The sequence below is a fragment of the Cydia fagiglandana genome, chromosome Z (genome assembly GCF_963556715.1).
Source record: "Cydia fagiglandana chromosome Z, ilCydFagi1.1, whole genome shotgun sequence".
Lineage (NCBI taxonomy): Eukaryota > Metazoa > Arthropoda > Insecta > Lepidoptera > Tortricidae > Cydia > Cydia fagiglandana.
Window position 1 is genome coordinate 12,825,236 of NC_085959.1, and position 19,864 is coordinate 12,845,099.

General features: G+C 37.7%; 1 protein-coding gene across 3 annotated transcripts in view; it reads left to right on the plus strand.

Annotated features, from left to right (window-relative positions):
• LOC134678673 (carboxyl-terminal PDZ ligand of neuronal nitric oxide synthase protein) overlaps nt 1–19,864 on the plus strand; it is a 151,175-nt gene that overhangs the window by 111,349 nt on the left and 19,962 nt on the right. For all 3 annotated transcript variants that reach the window (XM_063537320.1, XM_063537321.1, XM_063537319.1), the window contains 2 exons: nt 8,461–8,617; nt 14,903–15,060. In XM_063537320.1, coding sequence (XP_063393390.1) covers nt 8,461–8,617; nt 14,903–15,060 — 315 coding nt within the window. The remainder of the gene's footprint in view (nt 1–8,460; nt 8,618–14,902; nt 15,061–19,864) is intronic.

Sequence of the window (19,864 nt, forward strand, 5' to 3'; positions counted from 1 at the left end):
TATGCTGCCCAGCCCAGCTGTATCCTTCTATTCGACTCTTTCTCGAAGTTGTTCCTTCCTAACTGCAGTATTTGCCCGAGGTAGACGTATTCCTGAACAACCTCGAGAACAGCCCCTTGTACTGAAATAGGTCCCGGAGCAACACGTTTGTTGAACATAACTTTCATTTTGTCCAAATTCATCCGGAGACCTATGCGTTGAGAAGAATCAGCTAGACCGGTCAGCATATGCTCTAAATCCTGCAACGTCTCAGCCATGGTGACGATGTCGTCCGCAAATCGCAACTGTGAGATGTATTCGCCATTAATGTTAATACCATGTTCCTTCCAGTCGAGCGTTTTAAACATATCCTCCAATGCATTTGTGAACAATTTGGGGGAAATCACATCCCCTTGTCTCACACCACGATGCATGGGGATAGGCTTAGTCTGCTGGTTTTGGACTTGGACGGCCATGGTAGCTGCGTTGTACAGACATCTCAACACTTGGATATATCACCAGTCGACTTGGCATCGCTGCAGGGAATCCAGAACAGCCCAGACTTCAATGGAGTCAAAGGCTTTCTCACAGTCCACAAATGCTAAGCACAGGGGCCGATTATACTCTCCAGTTTTCTGTATAATCTGCCGCACTATGAAGATGTGGTCTATGGTGCCGTATCCTCCTCGAAATCCGGCCTGCTCCGGTGGCTGAAATTCGCCGAGTCTTCGTGCTAGGCGGTTCGTGATGACCCTCGAAAACAGCTTGTAGATGTGGCTTAGGAGCGAAATGGGTCGGTAGTTCTTCAATAGGACCTTATTGTACGAGCCCCGATGCAAATGATTTCGTCTAATTCCACGCAACAATTTTGTTTATTTTAATAAATTTTACACATGAACATAAAATAACCCAGTAATGAGAACCATAACAGTAATGTTTAATGTAGTTTATTTTGATCGTATAATAAAATTGCATGAGACTTTTATTGCTGAAAAAACGTACTTTTCAAAGACGTTGTCCAAATCATATGGTCCTCTCCTACAGCACTGCTACATGCATGGGCTCGAAACAAAATTGTCAGTACATTGGCAGAGCCCTGTTGCTTTCCCTAGTAATAGCCCTTTTCACATATGTTATAATCCTACCCGTCAATAAAAAAATAAAAAATCGTTATATTTTTTCTTTCAGTACAAACGGTATTTCTTGTATTTGGATTTAGTTATTGCAGAGTAGTATCATATAAAATGAAATTACATTAGTATAAGCATTAAATATTAGTAATTTTTAAACTAAAACATTATTTTTGAACAAACTCGAGAACCTCAAAAAATGGTCTTACTAGACGAAAACATATGCATCGGGGCTCGTAGAAGAACAGCACGACTACACTCCTACTCCACACCTCTGGAGTTCTCCCATCGAAAAGAACGGCGTTAAAGATGTTCTGGAGCTCCTTCAGTGCAAGTTTACCTCCCGCTTTCAGAAGCTCGTAACGCCGCCCTCGCCTGGGGCTCTTCCATCTTTAAGCTGCCTGAGGGGCATCTCGATTTCGTCAGTGCTGATTTCTGGCAAGTTTTCGGTAAAGTGGCGGATTAATGTGTCTCTAATCCTCATTTTCGGGATCTGGTTGAGATCAAACAATTTAGATACACACAAAATTTCATCCAAACTGGTTATAGTAAATCAAATTTGGCCATATACCTAACGAAAAAATTACTGTATTAAACGATAAATAAAATAAAATGTAGAAATATCAAAACCAAAATATGACAACAATTAAAAAATAGTAGGTATATGGGTATAAAAAAAATTCACGAAAAAAATTAATTGTGTACAAAAAAGTTGTGAGATTGTGATTTGTATACTTTATTTTAACTTATTTTCATATTTATACGATAATAATATTGATATATCTTAGTTATATAATGAATTTCTTCAATTTTACGAACAAATTTTAAATACCCAACAATTTGGGTAGATACGGGTAAATATCGGGTAGATTGGGTAGTTTTGGGTATTTTCCCGGTATTTACCCGCTGGCGCCCATCTCTACCCGCAAGATCTAGTACGTTTTGACAGATATTCGTAAGGGATATCGAATTCAGATTCTAACCGTAACCGTATGATACGAGATCGCCTGGGCGCTTGACTGGCTTACGCCGGCAGCTGACGGGACTAAACATACGATCAGGCACACAGTTTTACAATCTTCATGAATCTCCTATAGACAACGCCTTCGCTATTTATTTACCTTGCGACTAATTAACGTCCGACACGTTTGGTTATTAACAACTTTTATTGAACCGTAGAGTTTCGTATCTTCGCCTGGGTTTTGACACTTTTCCCAAAAAATCTCTCAAATTTGAAAGCATTTTAATCCGTTAAGGCGAAAAAACGTTTTTTTAGTATTCCTAACTATCAGTATACACCACTAAAACTTTGAATTTCATTGGTTAAGTTGGTAATAAATGGCCCCAAAGGCAGTAGGCGATGTTTGGGTATTTTTCCCAATCTTCGCCTATGGCATGCCTTGCCGCTAATACTTACTTTTCTGTGACTTACACATGTTAAGTCGTATCTCCTTGGAATGTGTTATTATCCTATGAACTTTAACTACACCAGACTAGGCATATATTTAAAAAACGGGGTAGTAGGCGAAGTTTGGTAACAGTTTGAAGTTGTTATCATACATTTTCTATAATGAAGCTAGGGCTGCCAAAAATTAACCAACATGCCAAATAAAGGGGAGTAATGGTTTACAAGTTAAAAAAATAATTATTTTTAACAAAATTGTTTAATTGTTGCAAAATTGTTGTTATTATCGTAATCGAAATCAAATTAACCTTATTTACACAAAGTGAGACATAAAAATACCTATTTGGTACCTATTCAAATCGGTAAGAGTAGAAACATACATACATTTGCATATAGCGTAAACTAAAATAACCAAACAAAGAAAATATTTAAATTTGGGAACAAGTAATGTCATCCACCAATGGAAGTGGTACAAAAAATTTGTCAACCCTAGGGGTAGGCGAAATTTGGCAACAAGATGGACGCAAAGTACCCTCACCAATGTTTTATCCAATTGTGACTTCTAAACATAAGCTAGCCATTAAATAATAGTTTCATATGAAAAAGAAATAGTTATACAGGATATAATCATGTAAAAAGTTTACCATTACCGGGTCCGTATCACCGTTTAAAACTGAAGTTAAAATACTGGTTTAAAAAAACGTGTGGTCGGCGTCGCGAAAAAACCTCACTAAAGGACAACTGTGTGAAGTTAGCTGCAGAATGTTCGAAGAATCTTGACACCCGTAAAAAATACTTTGTATTTAGCAGTTTTATGTAAGGCTTACATTAGAAACATTTTGTTAATGGCAACTTATGTCAAACTAGGCGAAAATAGGTAGCGCCGGCAAAGATACGAAACTCTACGGAACCTATTCATTATGTTTCTTAGGAGAGTAAGCGGCTTACAAGATTCCCAATCAGAACGGATTAAATCAGTATTTGGGCGTATTATTTGTATTTTAGCAGGATCGCTTTATGTAGAATTACTTTTGTAATTATAGAAGCATTATATTATATATTTTATGAACTTCAAGTCTTTACACGTGGATAAATATGAAAATGTATTATACGTACATAGCCAAATGTGTAATCAGTTTTGGTTCCTCTTGTGCTGTTATGTAGGAAGTACAAAATGCATAACAAATTATTTTATAAACTCTGCGTAACTATGCGTGCGTGTTTTTTAGGCAATATTTCATTAAAGAGGGTTATAGCATGTTTCAAGTACATAAAGTTTTATTTTATTCTACTCCAGCATTTAAATCTGTCTATTAAATTACTTACAATGGTATATATTCCCAAAACATCTTCGCTAAAAACTACTTTTGTACAATGTAAGCGCTTCATTATATTATACTGCTTTCTACGTCTTTGATTGTTTGAAACAGTTTGGTTTTAGGCTACCTACACAATATTTTCTAAAATAGTAGGATGCCATTCAGCCAAATCGAATGTATTAATATTTAAATTATTTGCGACTAAAACATTCAAATCAAAACTAGCAATGAACCAATACCAAATGATTGTGGGGAAACAGGTCAAGGATATGACCGCAATAAATTGATCGCATTAATTATCATTAAAGCATTCTAATCTTTTTCACTGACTACAGTAACTAATGTCGTTTAAGCAGTGGCGTAGCTAGGGGGGGGGCGGCGGGGGCGGTCCGCCCCGGGTGTCACCCATTTAGGGGTGACACCCGACCGTGAACATCAGTAGTGCCACCTATAACAATACAGTGCCAGCCACTTGAATAGCCTCACTCACAAAAATTAATATTTACATAGTAATATAAAAAGGAGATATACATTAAACATTAAATATGGAATAAAACAAGAAGCCTAGTAATAGTAAATCAAAAATTTATTTTTATCTAATCAAAGTTTTAAGAAATAATGTCAAACAAATAATTGGCCCTTCCACTTGAATAGCCTCACATGCTAAAAGATACTGTTTAGTTATTAAAACTCTTTCGTTTAATATTTTGTATACCTTCCATTAGACCTTATTAATTCGAAAATACGATTAGGTAATGATTCATATAAAGAATGTGTGTAATTAACGTCCAGAGAATCCCAAACAGTGTAAATAACTTGAATCAGTTCTTCTTTATTACTAAACGGTCTTCCGTTGTAATAAACTTGCCGAGACAGCCAACCCCAGGCATTTTCCGTGATGTTCAGACCAGGGGACAAGGATGGCCAATCTAGAACTTCAATCTGGTTTTCTTCAAACCAGTTTGTGACCATGGCTGACGTGTGTATGGGAGCATTATCATGCTGAAAAATTTTTTTTTTCTACCTATTACTTTCCTGATCTTACTTTACGTTTCTTTTAATGAATTTAAATACTTTTCAGCATTTAGTCTTTCGTCTACCACAATTAAATCAACAGTACCATAGTAAGAAATTGCTCCCCAAACCATCACCGTTCCGAGAGTTGAGTGATGACGTGATAGTACTTTCGGTTCTTTCCTTAGGTCATGAAAATAATATTTAAATCCATCTGGACCATCTAGATTAAACTTTTTGCATCACTAAAAATCACATTTCGCCACTCGGTTTTCTAGCACATGTACTTTTTAGCAAAAGACAATCGACCCGCCACATGTTGTTCGCGCAAAGGAGGTTTACTCATGATTTTTTTCGTTTGAGGTGGGATGATGTTCTAATAATCCGTCGAACTGTAGAGAGAGATGCTCTAGTATTTATTTCACTAGCTATCTGCCTGGCGGTCTTGGTGGAATTTGAAGCAGAGCGTAAAATAAGTCCACGTTCACGATCCGTAGTGGCAAATTTTCTGCGTCCTTTATACTGGTGGCCGTAATTTTCCTTATTTTTAACATAATTATTAATAACTTTAGGGCTGCGATCTATTTTTTTAGGTATCTCACGATGGGATATTTTTTGAGTTAAATAAAAATTCACCTTTTCAATTTCTAAACTTGTATGTTTCTTACCACGTCCCATAGTCACAAAAACACTGTGTTTATCACCTTACTGCAGGTACTTAATAGAATGCCTTCTGTATTATCTAATCTTAATAAAATAAATTTGAAAGCGAAACTTAAATGCACGGTTTGGACGATTATGTTACACTGAGGCTATTCATGTGGACGACCCGTATTAGCTCTTGCGTCCACAACGTTTCATGCGTAGACAAGTTCAGACTTGTTATTGTGTCGTTCGATAAACGTCTGGGCGTACAATTCAAATTTAAGATATATTGATAAAAATTATCACGTAATAATTATAATACTCACAATATATAGGTGAGGCTATTTAAGTGGTTGGCACTGTATGTAAAATGAAAGCGATGGAGTAAATCCTGAGCTATTTAACAAAAATTACAATTACTATTTTTAAATATATTTTACAATTTTGATTGAATTTTGGGGTGACACCCACAATTTCCGCACCGGGTGCCACCCATGCTAGCTACGCCACTGCGTTTAAGTAATCCCAACTTTATTTATATTGGATATTTGTCATTTTTATAGCGACATTTTTGATTAATATGTTAACATCCAATATTGTTTGACGTGATAACGATAACGTATTATAAATCGATGAACACCGGTAGCATGCACGAAAAAGTGTCACGTTGTGGACAGATCTCCATGGTAACGTTAAGTAATGTAATGGTAATGTTTTCTTATGACGCTATCACGCAAAATTATCGTCCGTAAACTGACTTTAATAGGTACAGATATCCATATTTTATTTACTTGTATTTTATCTCGTAAATCGTTATTCTACGCAGACGCAGTCGCAGGTAGAAACTAGGAGTTAATTTTTTTTTAATCAGTCACAAAGAGTTAATAAAATTTCATAAAAATGCTCCATTTATTTGTTAGAGGAACCCCACAGTCGCATCCGCGCCCGTAAAGCTTTGTGAAAATGAAATGGAAAATTTCGTAACGATTATCTCCATTTCAATTATGCTCGTAAAACTGCGGTTCGAATAGAATAGATGCGACTTTTCGTGCAACATTATTTTGGCTTCAATCAAGCTCTGTGTTAGGTATTTCTTAAAATACTTAGATTGCAAAGAATAATGAGGAGACTCAGGTATAATAGTAAACGACATTTATTTTAAAATAGATAAGTTCCTAGTACGCCCGTCCCTACAACGAAAGCCCTTGTGTCATCTAGTCAAGACCAGATTTCACTGAAATAAATATGTGAACAATTAGTCAAAACTAATTTTCACACAGTTACTACTTTTGATTAAAAACTTACTAGTTATGATTTAAAAAAAAAACCAGTTAAGTAAGACTAGTTTTCGTGGAGACCTTAAGGAAAATATGTTTAAGTAGTTAAAACGCGTTTTCACTGAGGCGATACGGAAAACTAGTTTTAACTAGGCAAATCAGATTTTCACTAAAAATGGGGTTTTACGGTGGAGCATATTTAATGAAAGCGTTATTATACTATAATTCAGAGCAACTAATAACTTTTGAACCAACCCTCGTTAAATGTAAAAAGCAATTCTCACAAGTATGCGATAGGATAAATTAATTTGCATGATATTTCACGCTTATTACGTAAAACGATTCAATATATGAAACTCGTTTAAAATGTCGGATATACAAATATTTAATTAAAAAACTCTTTGGAGCTCATATAAAAGTATTCAACCACGATAATCTCTTTCCATCTGTTAACCCGACTGAATGAGAGGAACATATTTAAACACATTTGTCATCTCCCACGTCTACCGCGGCATCTCATTTATTTTCCCTTTGCCGTATATAATATATCGTAACATATCCTACCCATTTTATTCTATTGTAAGCTCATCCGTTACGAGATGTGTCTTCTTACTATAGCAAAGATAGGTACCTATGTATGTGTACCTACACTTTTAGGCATTTTCTGCTGCTAATGTATCGAATGACTTGGCGTATGTAAGAGGCGACTTTTTGTAAAAGTCATATACCTATTGCTGCAGCTGTGCTGTGAAGGTTTCGCAACTTAAAATGAGAAGCGGCACAACGGTGGACGACAGTAATAAGGTCTCATTTAGACGATGCGTCAACTCGCATGAGAGTTTATTTAAATTGCGGATTTTGATCGGTTGGTTGAATTGGACGTAACGAAAAGTCCGCAATGTAACTAAAATCGCATGCGAGTTCACGCGCCGTCTAAGTGCCAGTTGCACCAACCACATTTGACAGACTGATCATCGTCACTATGAAACTTTCCATACATAAAAATTTAGCGAACTCTTTAACGTTCGTAACAGTTTGGTGCAACCGACCCTAAATCAGCCCTAAGAGTTCGGGTTAATTTGTCTCAAAGTAATATCAGGACCCTGTTTCACCACGGTGACAATAATTGTCACCTGACAATGGCAAGGGGACCATTCGCCGTACATTGCCGGTCTAACAAGTAAATATTGCCGCTAGGTACTGTCGCTAGGCCGTTGGAGTTAGACCAAGAAAAGTCTGCAGCTATTTTGATAGCCCAGACTGTGAAACTGTTATATTAAACGTCAAACTTCTATGAAATTATGTCCTATAAATAACACTTACATGTTTTTAAAATCGTTGCAGAGGTACGAGTATCTTGGTCTAATTCTACTTCTCAAAATAAATCGAAATGAGGTCGAGATATACAGTAAATTGTTAGTATCGGATGTCAATTTTCAGTGGTGATATAGCATGACCTGTGAAATCAATGTTGAGTTGCGCCCCAGGCATTTTTTTTAATGGGCGGGTATGAAGCACAGTACACAACGAACACTGTTTATACGGAGTACAGTTTTCCGTGGTACATTTTCCATGAATGTATAATATATCTCGCTACAAAACAAGATATATTCAATTATTGTTTGAGAAAGCAATGAATAACTAAGTAATCGAAACTAAAAGAAGTGAATTGTTAATTGTGTGTGTTTCAGAGCCAAGCCATGCGGATCGTGCGTACCGTGGGCCAGGCATTCGAGGTGTGCCACAAGATGCAGATAAACACCCCCGAGCAAGCGGCTGCCTCCACGTCCTCCGCCGCCGACGACCTCGCCTACTCCGACCGCGCCAGCGACCAGCCGCCTACCAAAGGTACATATGCTCGTACAAAGACGAGATACATCCGTACTGTGAAGAGCAAAGGGGCTCTGTAACAGAGCTTTGCAACATTTCATAACAACAAAGCGTCAGTCCTTCACTTTGAGGAACAGGGAATGTTGCGCATTCAGTTACTTACAAAAGAGTTCTCACATCGTTAGCAATTCAATCCCCATATATCTACGCCTTGTTGTATATAGACACGCCAGAATAAAAGTACTTTAATAAACCAAAAGCGGTAAAGTAAAGAATGCTTGTTTAAGTCGAGCAGTCTTTTTTCCCGTCTATGTCGTGTACAGCAAATTTACGTCATCTCGTTCCCTTGAAGAGCTATATTTTGCCAGCAGAGAATTGCTTATTTATGACCTGGGACGGCGTCCAGAACATACATAGATTTTTTTTATATACTATATAGTGAGAATATTAGCATAATCTAAACAGATTATGATATAATTTTGCGTGTTATAATCTAACTGCAATGCGAGATTAAAGTAAACCAGATGAGGGCACTGAGTGGACAATCCAATTACAGTGTTGTCAGACTACGTCGCGCCGGCAGCACCGCACGCGCCCGCTGATTGCTAATCTTCTTATCACTGTGTTTTTGCTGACGACAGCCAACGCGCCCAAAGCGAATGTCCAGCATAATTGCCCTGCGAAATTTATATTTTACATTACTGCATGCATTTATAACCATTCATAAGTACGTTTCATAAGAGCTAGCAGAAAAAATCAAGTATTTAATCTATTAGCGCTAGCTCGTTGTGGATCAAACAATTTCGCAGACACTGATGATAGGTACCATAAAAATATTCTGCCGGTTCTGCATTTGAACCCGGAACAAGGACTCGCTGAGTAATGGCGGCTGCAATATCAATTTCCGATAATAAACGGTGCGTCGTTAGTGCGACGGATTGCGACGGGGCCGGGCAGTGACGCGGGAGGTAACTAACGATGCGGTGCCCGCGTTGTGGACTCTCGCTCGGATGAAGCCGTCTCGCGTCTCGACATTATTTCACACCGGACGACCATAACCACCGACTCATTATATTGAGCGCAGCGACATAAACTTACAGGTGTTCTGTGCCAACTGTGCACGTGTTGCTGCTGGATTAAATTCAATTGAAGGTCGTTAATTTGTTAAAACACTATTTTACGTCCACCTTTGCAACCGTTGCCCACGGGCGACTTTTTTATTTTCTCCAGTTTAATTTGAGCGACTTATAATTAGTTTTTATGTATCGTTTTATGATATCCGACGTAACGGGTAACAGCTGTTTCGACGAACGTCATAATTTTATGATCTATGCCTATTTTATGTTAGCGAGACGTTAAACTTCGTATCGTTCCCGATATCGTATTTGACATCGACTATGAGTAATTAATGTTATCATAATATTTTTTTAGTAAATTCAGAAAACTGAATATAATTTTAGTTATATTTTTTCCATCATAATCAAAGACTAAGTGATGGATCTGTGACTTGTAAACAGCACGAAATATTGCATCTTATCAGTGTGGCGTGAGTTACTATTCACCCAATGTTGAGTTGTTATCACCATGACTGTATTCAAGTCGTAGTACAGTCAACAACAGAGCTATGAATACAGGCAAAGTGCCAAAAATATGTATACACGACCTTAATGTACAGGCAATAAAGTACTGTATACATATTTTTGACACTTTGCCTGTATTCATAGCTCTGTTGTTGACTGTACGAGTACGTACAGTCAACGGTAAAAATGTGGGTGTAGACAACTTACTCAAAAATATGTCCCATAGTTCTTAATTCACTGACATAAGAGTTATGGGACATATTTTTGAAATGATTTGTACACCCACATTTTTACCGTTGACTGTACATATATGTAATCGAATCATTTAGTATTGAGTTTCTATCATAATTCACTAAGGACTGATAAACCTGAGCGGTAGTTATTGGTGACGAACCGATATCCGATAATGTAAAGGGCATCGTACGACGTCGAGGAGCGGAAAGCTAGTCGTCGGATACCTACATGACATGAGGTTAGGTAACTTGGCTACTCAGGGCTTTCACGAAGCCTACCAAACACTCACTAGTATAAGCTTATACTGATAAGTGTTGTTAGGATCTCGTCTCGAGTTCAAGATGTTCTAGAAACAAGTTTATATATGTTTTGTGAATTAAGAGCCAACAGGAGTGGCCATTAGAGTGGTTCAAAAAATTTTTTTTTTATTTTCCGACGGGCCATCCCCTTATTTTGTTACACTTATTATGCTGATAAAATACACCAAGTTTCGTAATTTTATCTCAACTACAAGGGGGTGCTCAACCACTTTGAAAATTTTGTATGTTGTATGAAAACCAAAAAACAGAAGTATTTATTATTCAGATTTTTATTTAAGTATCTGTTTTCACATTATTTGCACATGTGATTTATAAGTTTTTAAGTAGAAAAACAGTTTTATTTCTATTTTTTATAATTTTTCGAAAAGTAAGATTTTTGAATTTCACCTCAAAAATCATAAAAAATAGAAATAAAAATGGTTTTTCATCAAATAACTTTTAAATCACACTTTAAAATAATGTGAAAACTACTACTTACATAAAAATGAAAAAAATAATAACTTGTTTCTTTTGGATTTCATACAACTTTGAAAAATTTCAAAGTGTTTGAGCATCCCCTTGTAGTTGAGATAAGATTACAAAACTTGGCATATTTAGTCAACAGAACACGTGTAATAAAATGAGAGGGTGCCGCTTTTTCTAGCTGGAGTTTGAATTTTTCCCATACAAACGTGAACCACCCTAGTGGCCATATCTCCATACAAACGTACTCGACTGTTTCCTCCGTGGGTTTTGATGCTAGAGCAATGATCTTTTCAACACAGATTAATATTGTCAATATCTGTTTTTTAAGGCCCTAGAGCCCTTCAAAAATGGCCAAAATGGCCTCATTGACTATGCCGCAATGAGAGACGTTATTCAAAACTGATATCAATTTGCCAAAAAAAGCAAAACGTGGACACAGATAATTTCATAATCATTTAGATTTCCAAATTTCGTTACGATTGGTTAAGTTTTGGAGGAGGAAACAGTCGAGTACGAAACCTCGATTTTTGAGATTTTAACACAGGATTTTTCGCCTTGTCCTTATCGCACTGGTTTTAAGAGCCGCTTCCGTTAGCGCGACGGGTATATTTACCTAAAATATTTAAAACTCATCTCCTGTTTCGTCTTAAGCGGCAGAATGGCCTCGGGAGTGTCGCGTGTGGAGCGTTGTTTGGCCACTACGGAACCATAATATTTTCCGTCGCCACCGCCAGCGTAAGCAACAGTAAACTTCTCCGGCTTTTATAGACTAAAACAATCCCTAAACTGCCTCGAGTCTTTGTACTGAATTTCCAGCAATTTCGTAAAAGAAACGGCCGGAAGTTATAGCTGTTGCCGTTATACATTACTACCTAAAGTTCATTAAATGATATAATGTCGATTGTTATGCGTATTAAAAACAGCCTTACAGTTCAGCCTTGTTCCTGGTTCAAAGCTAAGGAAAATCAGGTCAATTCAAAGATAACTATCTACACTGACATCAGAATTACATCTAAATGATGTAATTAATTTATCGTGCATTTCGCTCGCTCTTGTCCGTACATGTATTGGCGCGACTGGGACGATAGAGATATATCATACAGCACCTCTAGCACAACTGGCCGCGACAGGCGTGAGAAGTGACAGATCGGCGCGACTTGGCGGCTTGTCGCGTGTTGGCAGCACAACTCACGCGCGAGAGCCGCGACAAACTCGCGATCAGGTGTCACTGTCAGAAAATGACAACGATCGCGACTTTGAACGAAAATCCGTAGCACAACTGCCTATTTTGAGACAAAATATTCTCTCGTCTTTATGTCAATCCGCGAGTCGAAGTCTACGCGACTTTATAACGCGACTCGCTCTCGCGGGTGGTTTGCTTGTACTTTTTTAACTAAACTCATGATAATTATAACTTAAAAACAAGTTTCATATATTATGTAATAATATAATTTGTATAATTACTTATTGCCCTAAGGAATAAGGAAGTATGGAACAATCACTAAATGCGCTTTACGCACTCTTATATCGATTATGCACGGTGATACCTACAAGTACCACAACACACCCATCATGTTTACAACTTTAATTACAAACAGCTAGCTTGTAGGTACTCAATTAAGTAATTAGGTACATATGTAGGATTTTTAAATTTCAATTCGGTTCGTAAGTTTGTAGAAGTAATCCTAAGACTTCCTTACACAAAACTTTCATCAACCTAACAACGGAGCCCGCTTGCTTGTACATAAATGAAGCCGATGAGGTGGGTAGGTACAAATGTTCAAAACAAACTATCCAACTGATTAAGTAAGCCATAGTCTTAGTAGTAATATTTAGGATCACGGTTAGATGTCTAATTTCAACAATCTCTTACTATTTAGGTACCGTTTGGAACCTTCCTCGACTTCAACAAAACATACCTACATGTGGCCTTTGCCCGCTGCATCGTACTGTAACAGAATGATGTAATACGTGCCTATAACAGGATCATGTCCAGCTCAAAATCATACTTTGTATGAAATACTATCAGTCATCACCCACTAAACCATTCCGTCCCCTGCCAACACTATACCGTGACGTGACTGGACCGAGCCGACCAACAATATTTTGAAGGAGTCGTTACACTCATGTCATAGTCTGCGTAGGTAGCATAGGTACGGTTATCATATGGTCTACCATATTGAAACTCCTCTAGATCATACCCATGTTCTAGATGTTTCACTTCATGTTTGACAGGGCCTGATACGATCATGCTATGATACGTTGCTGTCAGCATTAGGTATGAAGTGGGCCTTGGGGAGCTAATTAATCATGGCTTCTAGGAGTTCTAGGTACTTACCTACCTACTTTATTTTTGTTTCTTTTCAGGTAAAAATACAGGAGAGAAAAAAAACAATATTTAAATTAATAGTATATTGCTTTGCCTTACCTATATATTCTTGCAATATTCGACTTCTTATTATTAAACCTAATATATATTAACATCTAAAACCACTATAGAGAAATTGTATGAATCTTCTTTATTACCCTTGAAAAGTATTTTCTCTCTTCCTTTTTCTTCGACATGCGGCGTAGGACAATTAAATATCACCCTGGAAAGAAAATTGGTTTGTAAACAAGACAATAAAATATGGTCATGACTTCATCGAGGACTATGAAATAAGCTTTTCATATCAATTTGTCAAATCATATACAGTTAGATACACAGTAGTCAGTACACACACATGCCATCCATTATTGGCACAAGAAAAACTATATGAAACTTATTTGAGAGTTACTGTGGCAGCTTAGATAGGTACTACGCCATAACCATTATATAGGGTTATTATTAATAGTTCACTTCCTCGGTGGTGTTCTTAAAGCTAAAGCGCTTCTCACATCTTAGTTAATTTAGAAAAGGGGACAGCTCCGCGTTTGAAACCTACAAGCTTGCCTAGTGTGTTTCTTTTCCTGAATCTCCACTTCGGGTCCCGTTGGCACGTTCCTGTTAATAATATTTTCCTTTCGGTGCTGGGATATCAATCGTGTCTAGGATAATGCTGAACTTATTCTGAAAAAAAAAACACTATTTACAACAGGAATATGAGAACAAAACCAATAATAGCAATTCCATTATTATAGTTACTTACAAAAATATTTTATTTAAAAGGTTTATTAAACAGAAATTTTTAAACAATATATATTTTAAGGAATATTATCAATATTAAGTATATAAGGCTCTATTACTTACATTTTTTCATATTTTTTCCCGTAATTAAATGTTAACAAAATTTGAAAATTCCTTGACTTTGACAGGAAAAACTTAACCATCGACAAAAAACTAGATTTTTTACCACCAAAGAACGAATGATTTAGCACATCCCTGGTTTCCGATTCAGTGTTGCCACTTGCAAATATCGATTTGTTTAGACTTTGATTTCGCCGGGTAACACTGACGAGTCGCGCCGCGACTTTGAGTTCTCTACGCGGCTGTTGCAGTCGCGGGTACAAGTTATGCTACGGAAATCGACAGATTTGACAGCCGCGGGAATGGCGACTCGAGTCGCGGTCTAAGTCGCGGATGCAAGATGTGCTAGAGGTGCAGATGTCAGTGTATGTATGTTTGAATTAGCCTGCATGTTTGTGTAGGTACTATTGTTGCTATCCATGTTGCGTCCATCTTTAGGCTGTTTTCAGCATTTTTACCATAAGATATGCATCAACAGAAGCGGTTTCCGATTGCGGTGCTTCAGAGGCTAGCGTGGCGTCCACATCGAAGGTGGTGGTCGAAGTGGTGCCAGAGGACAAGGAGAACACCAGGCCGACGCACTTAGAGCTGCTCCCACCTCCCCCCAGGAAGACTGAACGTCGGACAACACCCCAGGTTTGATTACATACTATTACATTTATATATCTGTCAAATGATACTACACCTACAGTACCTTATACATTGGTACCGCTAATGTTTTATTCTAGATAGTTTTATCACCTCATTCGTTTTTAAAACGACTTATAATTTTAACGGCAACATTGGAGAATTATGGTAACATTCCATTTCTAACCGCAGCTGCACTACCGGTACTGAACGTAACTGAACGCGTCGCTGTCATTGTCAATTTCCATAGTAAAATAGACAGTAATGCAGCTGCGGTTAGAAATGGAATATTACCATTAGGCTTAAGAGTATTACTCGATCATTTCAAGGCGGAAGAATGGTCAGGTACAATTATTGTTATGATATAAGGTACCTATCTAAATATTATTTTAGCCTTTATAAAGACCAAATATTCGTAAGATCTAAAATAAACCCACCGAGCATAGCTATGAATAGGATGGGTGTTATCGACACTGAAAATAGGATCCTTCTTATAATAATCGCTCTCCCACATGGATCCAAAGATCGTTACTATAAATCAATTGTACCTATAGTAGAACTAGTGAAGTGACTTTAAAGTTTTTGAAAAAAGATTTTTATATATTTTTAAGTTCAAATTCCGCCTGGGTTATGTCACGTTATGTGGAGGAATCGAAGTACAAGCGCCTTTCACTAACTTGACGATGGACACCTGAAACTGACAATTTTCTGTACCTTTCTGGGTCAGTTTGTAGAGTTCGTAGGTTTCTAATAGAGCCCGAGCTAATCCTATTGTCAATTGTTAAGTAAAACCGCTCGTGCCACGTGCCACAACCACCTGCATAAAAAGTACAGTACTTCGCTTACTGAGTGCCGGCGAGTCGAACACTACGGAACCAGTCTAAAATGTGTCATCGAGATGCGTACCAAAGGCGCGTTATCGGAGAGCGCACCTACACTGGTTTTTTGAGCGTTGGACTAGCCCGCGCTCAGGTGCCAAATAGAATAATTATGACCCTTTTTTGCAGGTAAGTAGCACGTGCGGTTTTTTCTTAACAATAGACAGTAGGATTAGCCGCCGGGCTCTATTACAAAGCTACGAACTATTTTTTATAACGACTCTTCATATTACGTACCTAGTGTTTACTTGTTGGGACGTTTTTTTATTGCTTGGGTTGGGTCTACAATAATTTATCGACATCAAAAAAAATTCGTCGGCCTTCGCACCTCGCATAACTAGAGCACCCCTTTACCCGTTATACGTGGGGCAGTAGATAGTTAACTTAGAATCTTCTACGTTCCTATTGCATATAGGTTTGGATGTAAAATTACAATTATTAATTCTGGGTCATCTGTTAATACAAAATAATATATACCGTAAAAGTATAAAATATTGCCCTTTAACATAACTTTGCCCACCGCGTCACATTTCAGAGTTCAGTAAAAGAGAAATAACATAAAAGTAATTACAGATACACGCGGCGGGCAAAGCGATGTAAGGGCAAAGTTTTTAGGGTTCCGTACCCAAAGGGTAAAACGGGACCCTATTACTAAGACTCTGTTGTCCGTCCGTCCGTCTGTCACCAGGCTGTATCTCACGAACCGTGATAGCTAGACAGTTGAAATTTTCACAGATGATGTATTTTTGTTGCCGCTATTACAACAAATACTAACAACAGTATAAAATAAAGATTCAAGTGGGGCTCCCATACAACAAAACGTGATTTTTGACCGAAGTTAAGCAACGTCGGGCGGGGTCAGTACATGGATGGGTGACCGTTTTTTTTTGCCTTTTTTTGCATTATGGTACGGAACCCTTCGTGCGCGATTCCGACTCGCACTTGCCCGGTTTATACGGTACGTATGTCGGCATCGGCTATGACAAGTCGATTGGGAGCGCAGCACTAGTCGACGTTCGTAATAATATCATCGGTATGTGCAACTTGGAATGGAATCGATTCCATTGACGCCTCGTGCTTTATTCAAAATATACACACATGTTTTATTTAGATTTATTTCATTGATAATGCACACTTGCTGATTGCATGAAATAACTAACTATTCGATTGCGCAGCGTCCGAAATATACGCAAGAAATAATTTATGATAAAGAAAAACATACCTAGTAATATATCTATCTAATACCTTGTTTATTTATTTATTTATATCGGGGATCTCGGAAACGGCTCTAACAAATTCATTCATATGTAAGTAATAAAATAAATATAGAAGTATTTTTGTGGTCCTCATGTATGAGTACAATCTTGTTATTACTCATATAGGATGTAAGTTTTTTAACAGTCTTTAATAGCCTGACACCTAAAGTAGGTACGCAATATATAATACTTACCTTTAAACGAGCTAGGTCTAATCCCTGGGAAAACGCGCATTTTTCAGTTTTTAGTATAGTCGCACAAATAAAAGTCTGCAGCGGATTTGATAGCCCACGCAGCGTAAGTGTTATTTATACGTCATAATTTCATAGAAGTTCGACGTTTAAAATGACACTTGCACTGCGTTGGGCTATCAAAATCGCTGCAGACTTTTTACGGTCTAACTCTAAGTACATGTTTTCCGAGCAAAGCTGTCTCCCAGATATTACCTTATTAATCCGTTTTAAAGTGAAATTCATCTAAAACTTGTATGCCGCAAAAAAGCAATTAATTTCATTCAACCGTTGTAAGTACGCTTCGTTTAGTAAAAATACAATGAATTAATTTAGAATATAGTAATATAGAATTAATTTAAAACTAATCTATATAGTCACATGCTGTCCGCGCAGGCTCCAATCAGGACGTAAAGACGTAGGTAATATACCTAATACTCGTATATGATGATAGTATCGGCTCATTGAACAGTGCCCGTCCATGTAGATGAAGCTTCGTTGGGCCTCAAATTTTTCAGAGCATTACTGGCTCATAAAATTTAAACTCGATTAAAAACTTCGCACCGTTACTAATCTTTAGAGAATTGAATTCTTTTTTTGTACGAGTTGTAAATTTAAACTTTACTTGAAAGGCGAGTTTCGAATTTTCTCAGAAGTCATTATGCGGGGACGTCGCGTACAGCAAGTTTAAAATCGCGGCACATCCCACAGTGGCTTCAAGTAACGTTCTTGAAATGTCTGCAGTAGTTTTGCTAGCATTAGTGGCGTCTTACATTGCTGCCGTTGTAATAAATACATAGGTACCTGCCTACCTATAGTAGAAAAATGTGTCTAATTTTCTTGGGAATTTACGTAATGATCATTTATTGAATCAACTTGTGTAACGTCGCCGTCTCCATAGAGGGAACACAATTTCGAGACACTTTTGTAAAAAAAGTGATCTTGAGATTAGCACTGGGTGAGTTAATTATATACATATTAACACAATTAATAAATAAATATAACTGAAATCAGAAAACGAACACAAATTTGGGATTGGTTGGATATAGCGATTTGCCTCAATTATAGTCTTCCGATTTGTAGCTATCCCCGAACGGCTAATCCTTCGTATATTGTTAAGTAAAACCGCACGTGTCACGTCTGATTAGCAGTTAGCAGATACCTGAGCGCGGGCTAGTCCAACGCACAAAAAACCTCCGCTAACGCGCCTGTGTTATATACGCATCTCGATGAAACATTTAAGACTGGTTCTGTAGCATTAGACTCGCCGGCACTCAGTAACAGTAGAGGGACCACACACAGCCTCGCGAAATATTTTTCGATTTCATTTTGAATCTTATTGCAATTTCCATAGGAGTTGTAATTCAATAACCGGTTAAAGTGTCCGAAGCATTTTTTATGCCGGTGCAGGCACGTGCGGTTTTATTTAACAATAGACAAAGGATTCGCCGTTCGGGGCCGGCTACTAGGTTTAAAGGCCCCAGTACACAGTGGTGAAGGATGGGCCATGCCACACCCTGGCCATTGTGTACAGGGGGCTATGGTATGCAATGGCGGACGACTGCCGTCAGTTGTCAGCCGTGGTGAGCAATCGGAGAGTTGTCGGTTTTTTGGCACACTTCAAAGGAATCGTGGCGTACTGTGGCCTGTGGTGTTCACACAGTTGCCATTGTTTGTTTAGTTTCTTGAATTTTTGACCGCTTGATTAAATGTTAATAGCCCAAAATGTCATTATTGTGGAGCAATGAAGAGACTTATCAGTTTATTATCGATTTATATCAATCAGAGCCTGCAATTTAGATTTTTATTTTTGTTTTTTTTTTGATGCACCATTGTGTGAACACCTACGTGATATAGGCCTACTGTTGCGCATTGCAAAGCATGGCTTGGCATGGACCATCCTTGACCACTGTGTACTGGAGCCTTAACTCATACTAGAATGTTGTTATAATATTAAAACAGTTTAAAAATGTACCCAAAAAACAAATCCAACATGTTACATTATGATTATAGGTCTGCGCTGTGCGACAAGGGGTATATTTTTAGATAATTTACCTGTACTGAGTTTTCCGCAAAGTAGGTATCACTGTAAGGGTACTATTAGGTTGTGCGGGACAGGCATTCCGCTAGCGCACTCCTTGGGACCCCGGTCACGCCTGCCGGCAGCCCCCCAATACTAAATCGCAATTCTGCAACCACCTCGATACTCTGCGGTATTTCTTTGTTTATATTATAGGTATATTACACAAACAAAACAGATTTCTGTTTACCGTCAACAGTGAGTGAGACCGATGCTTTATAGAAAAAGTGCATAGTCCTGGCTGTTAATACTCATCCTAGTATTTCTTAGTGATTCTTGTGTAATTACTTAATCATCTAAATTCTAAACTGACTTTATTTAGACAGGCTAAAGTTTATCAATAATAACAAAGAGAAGTTTTATTGTTCC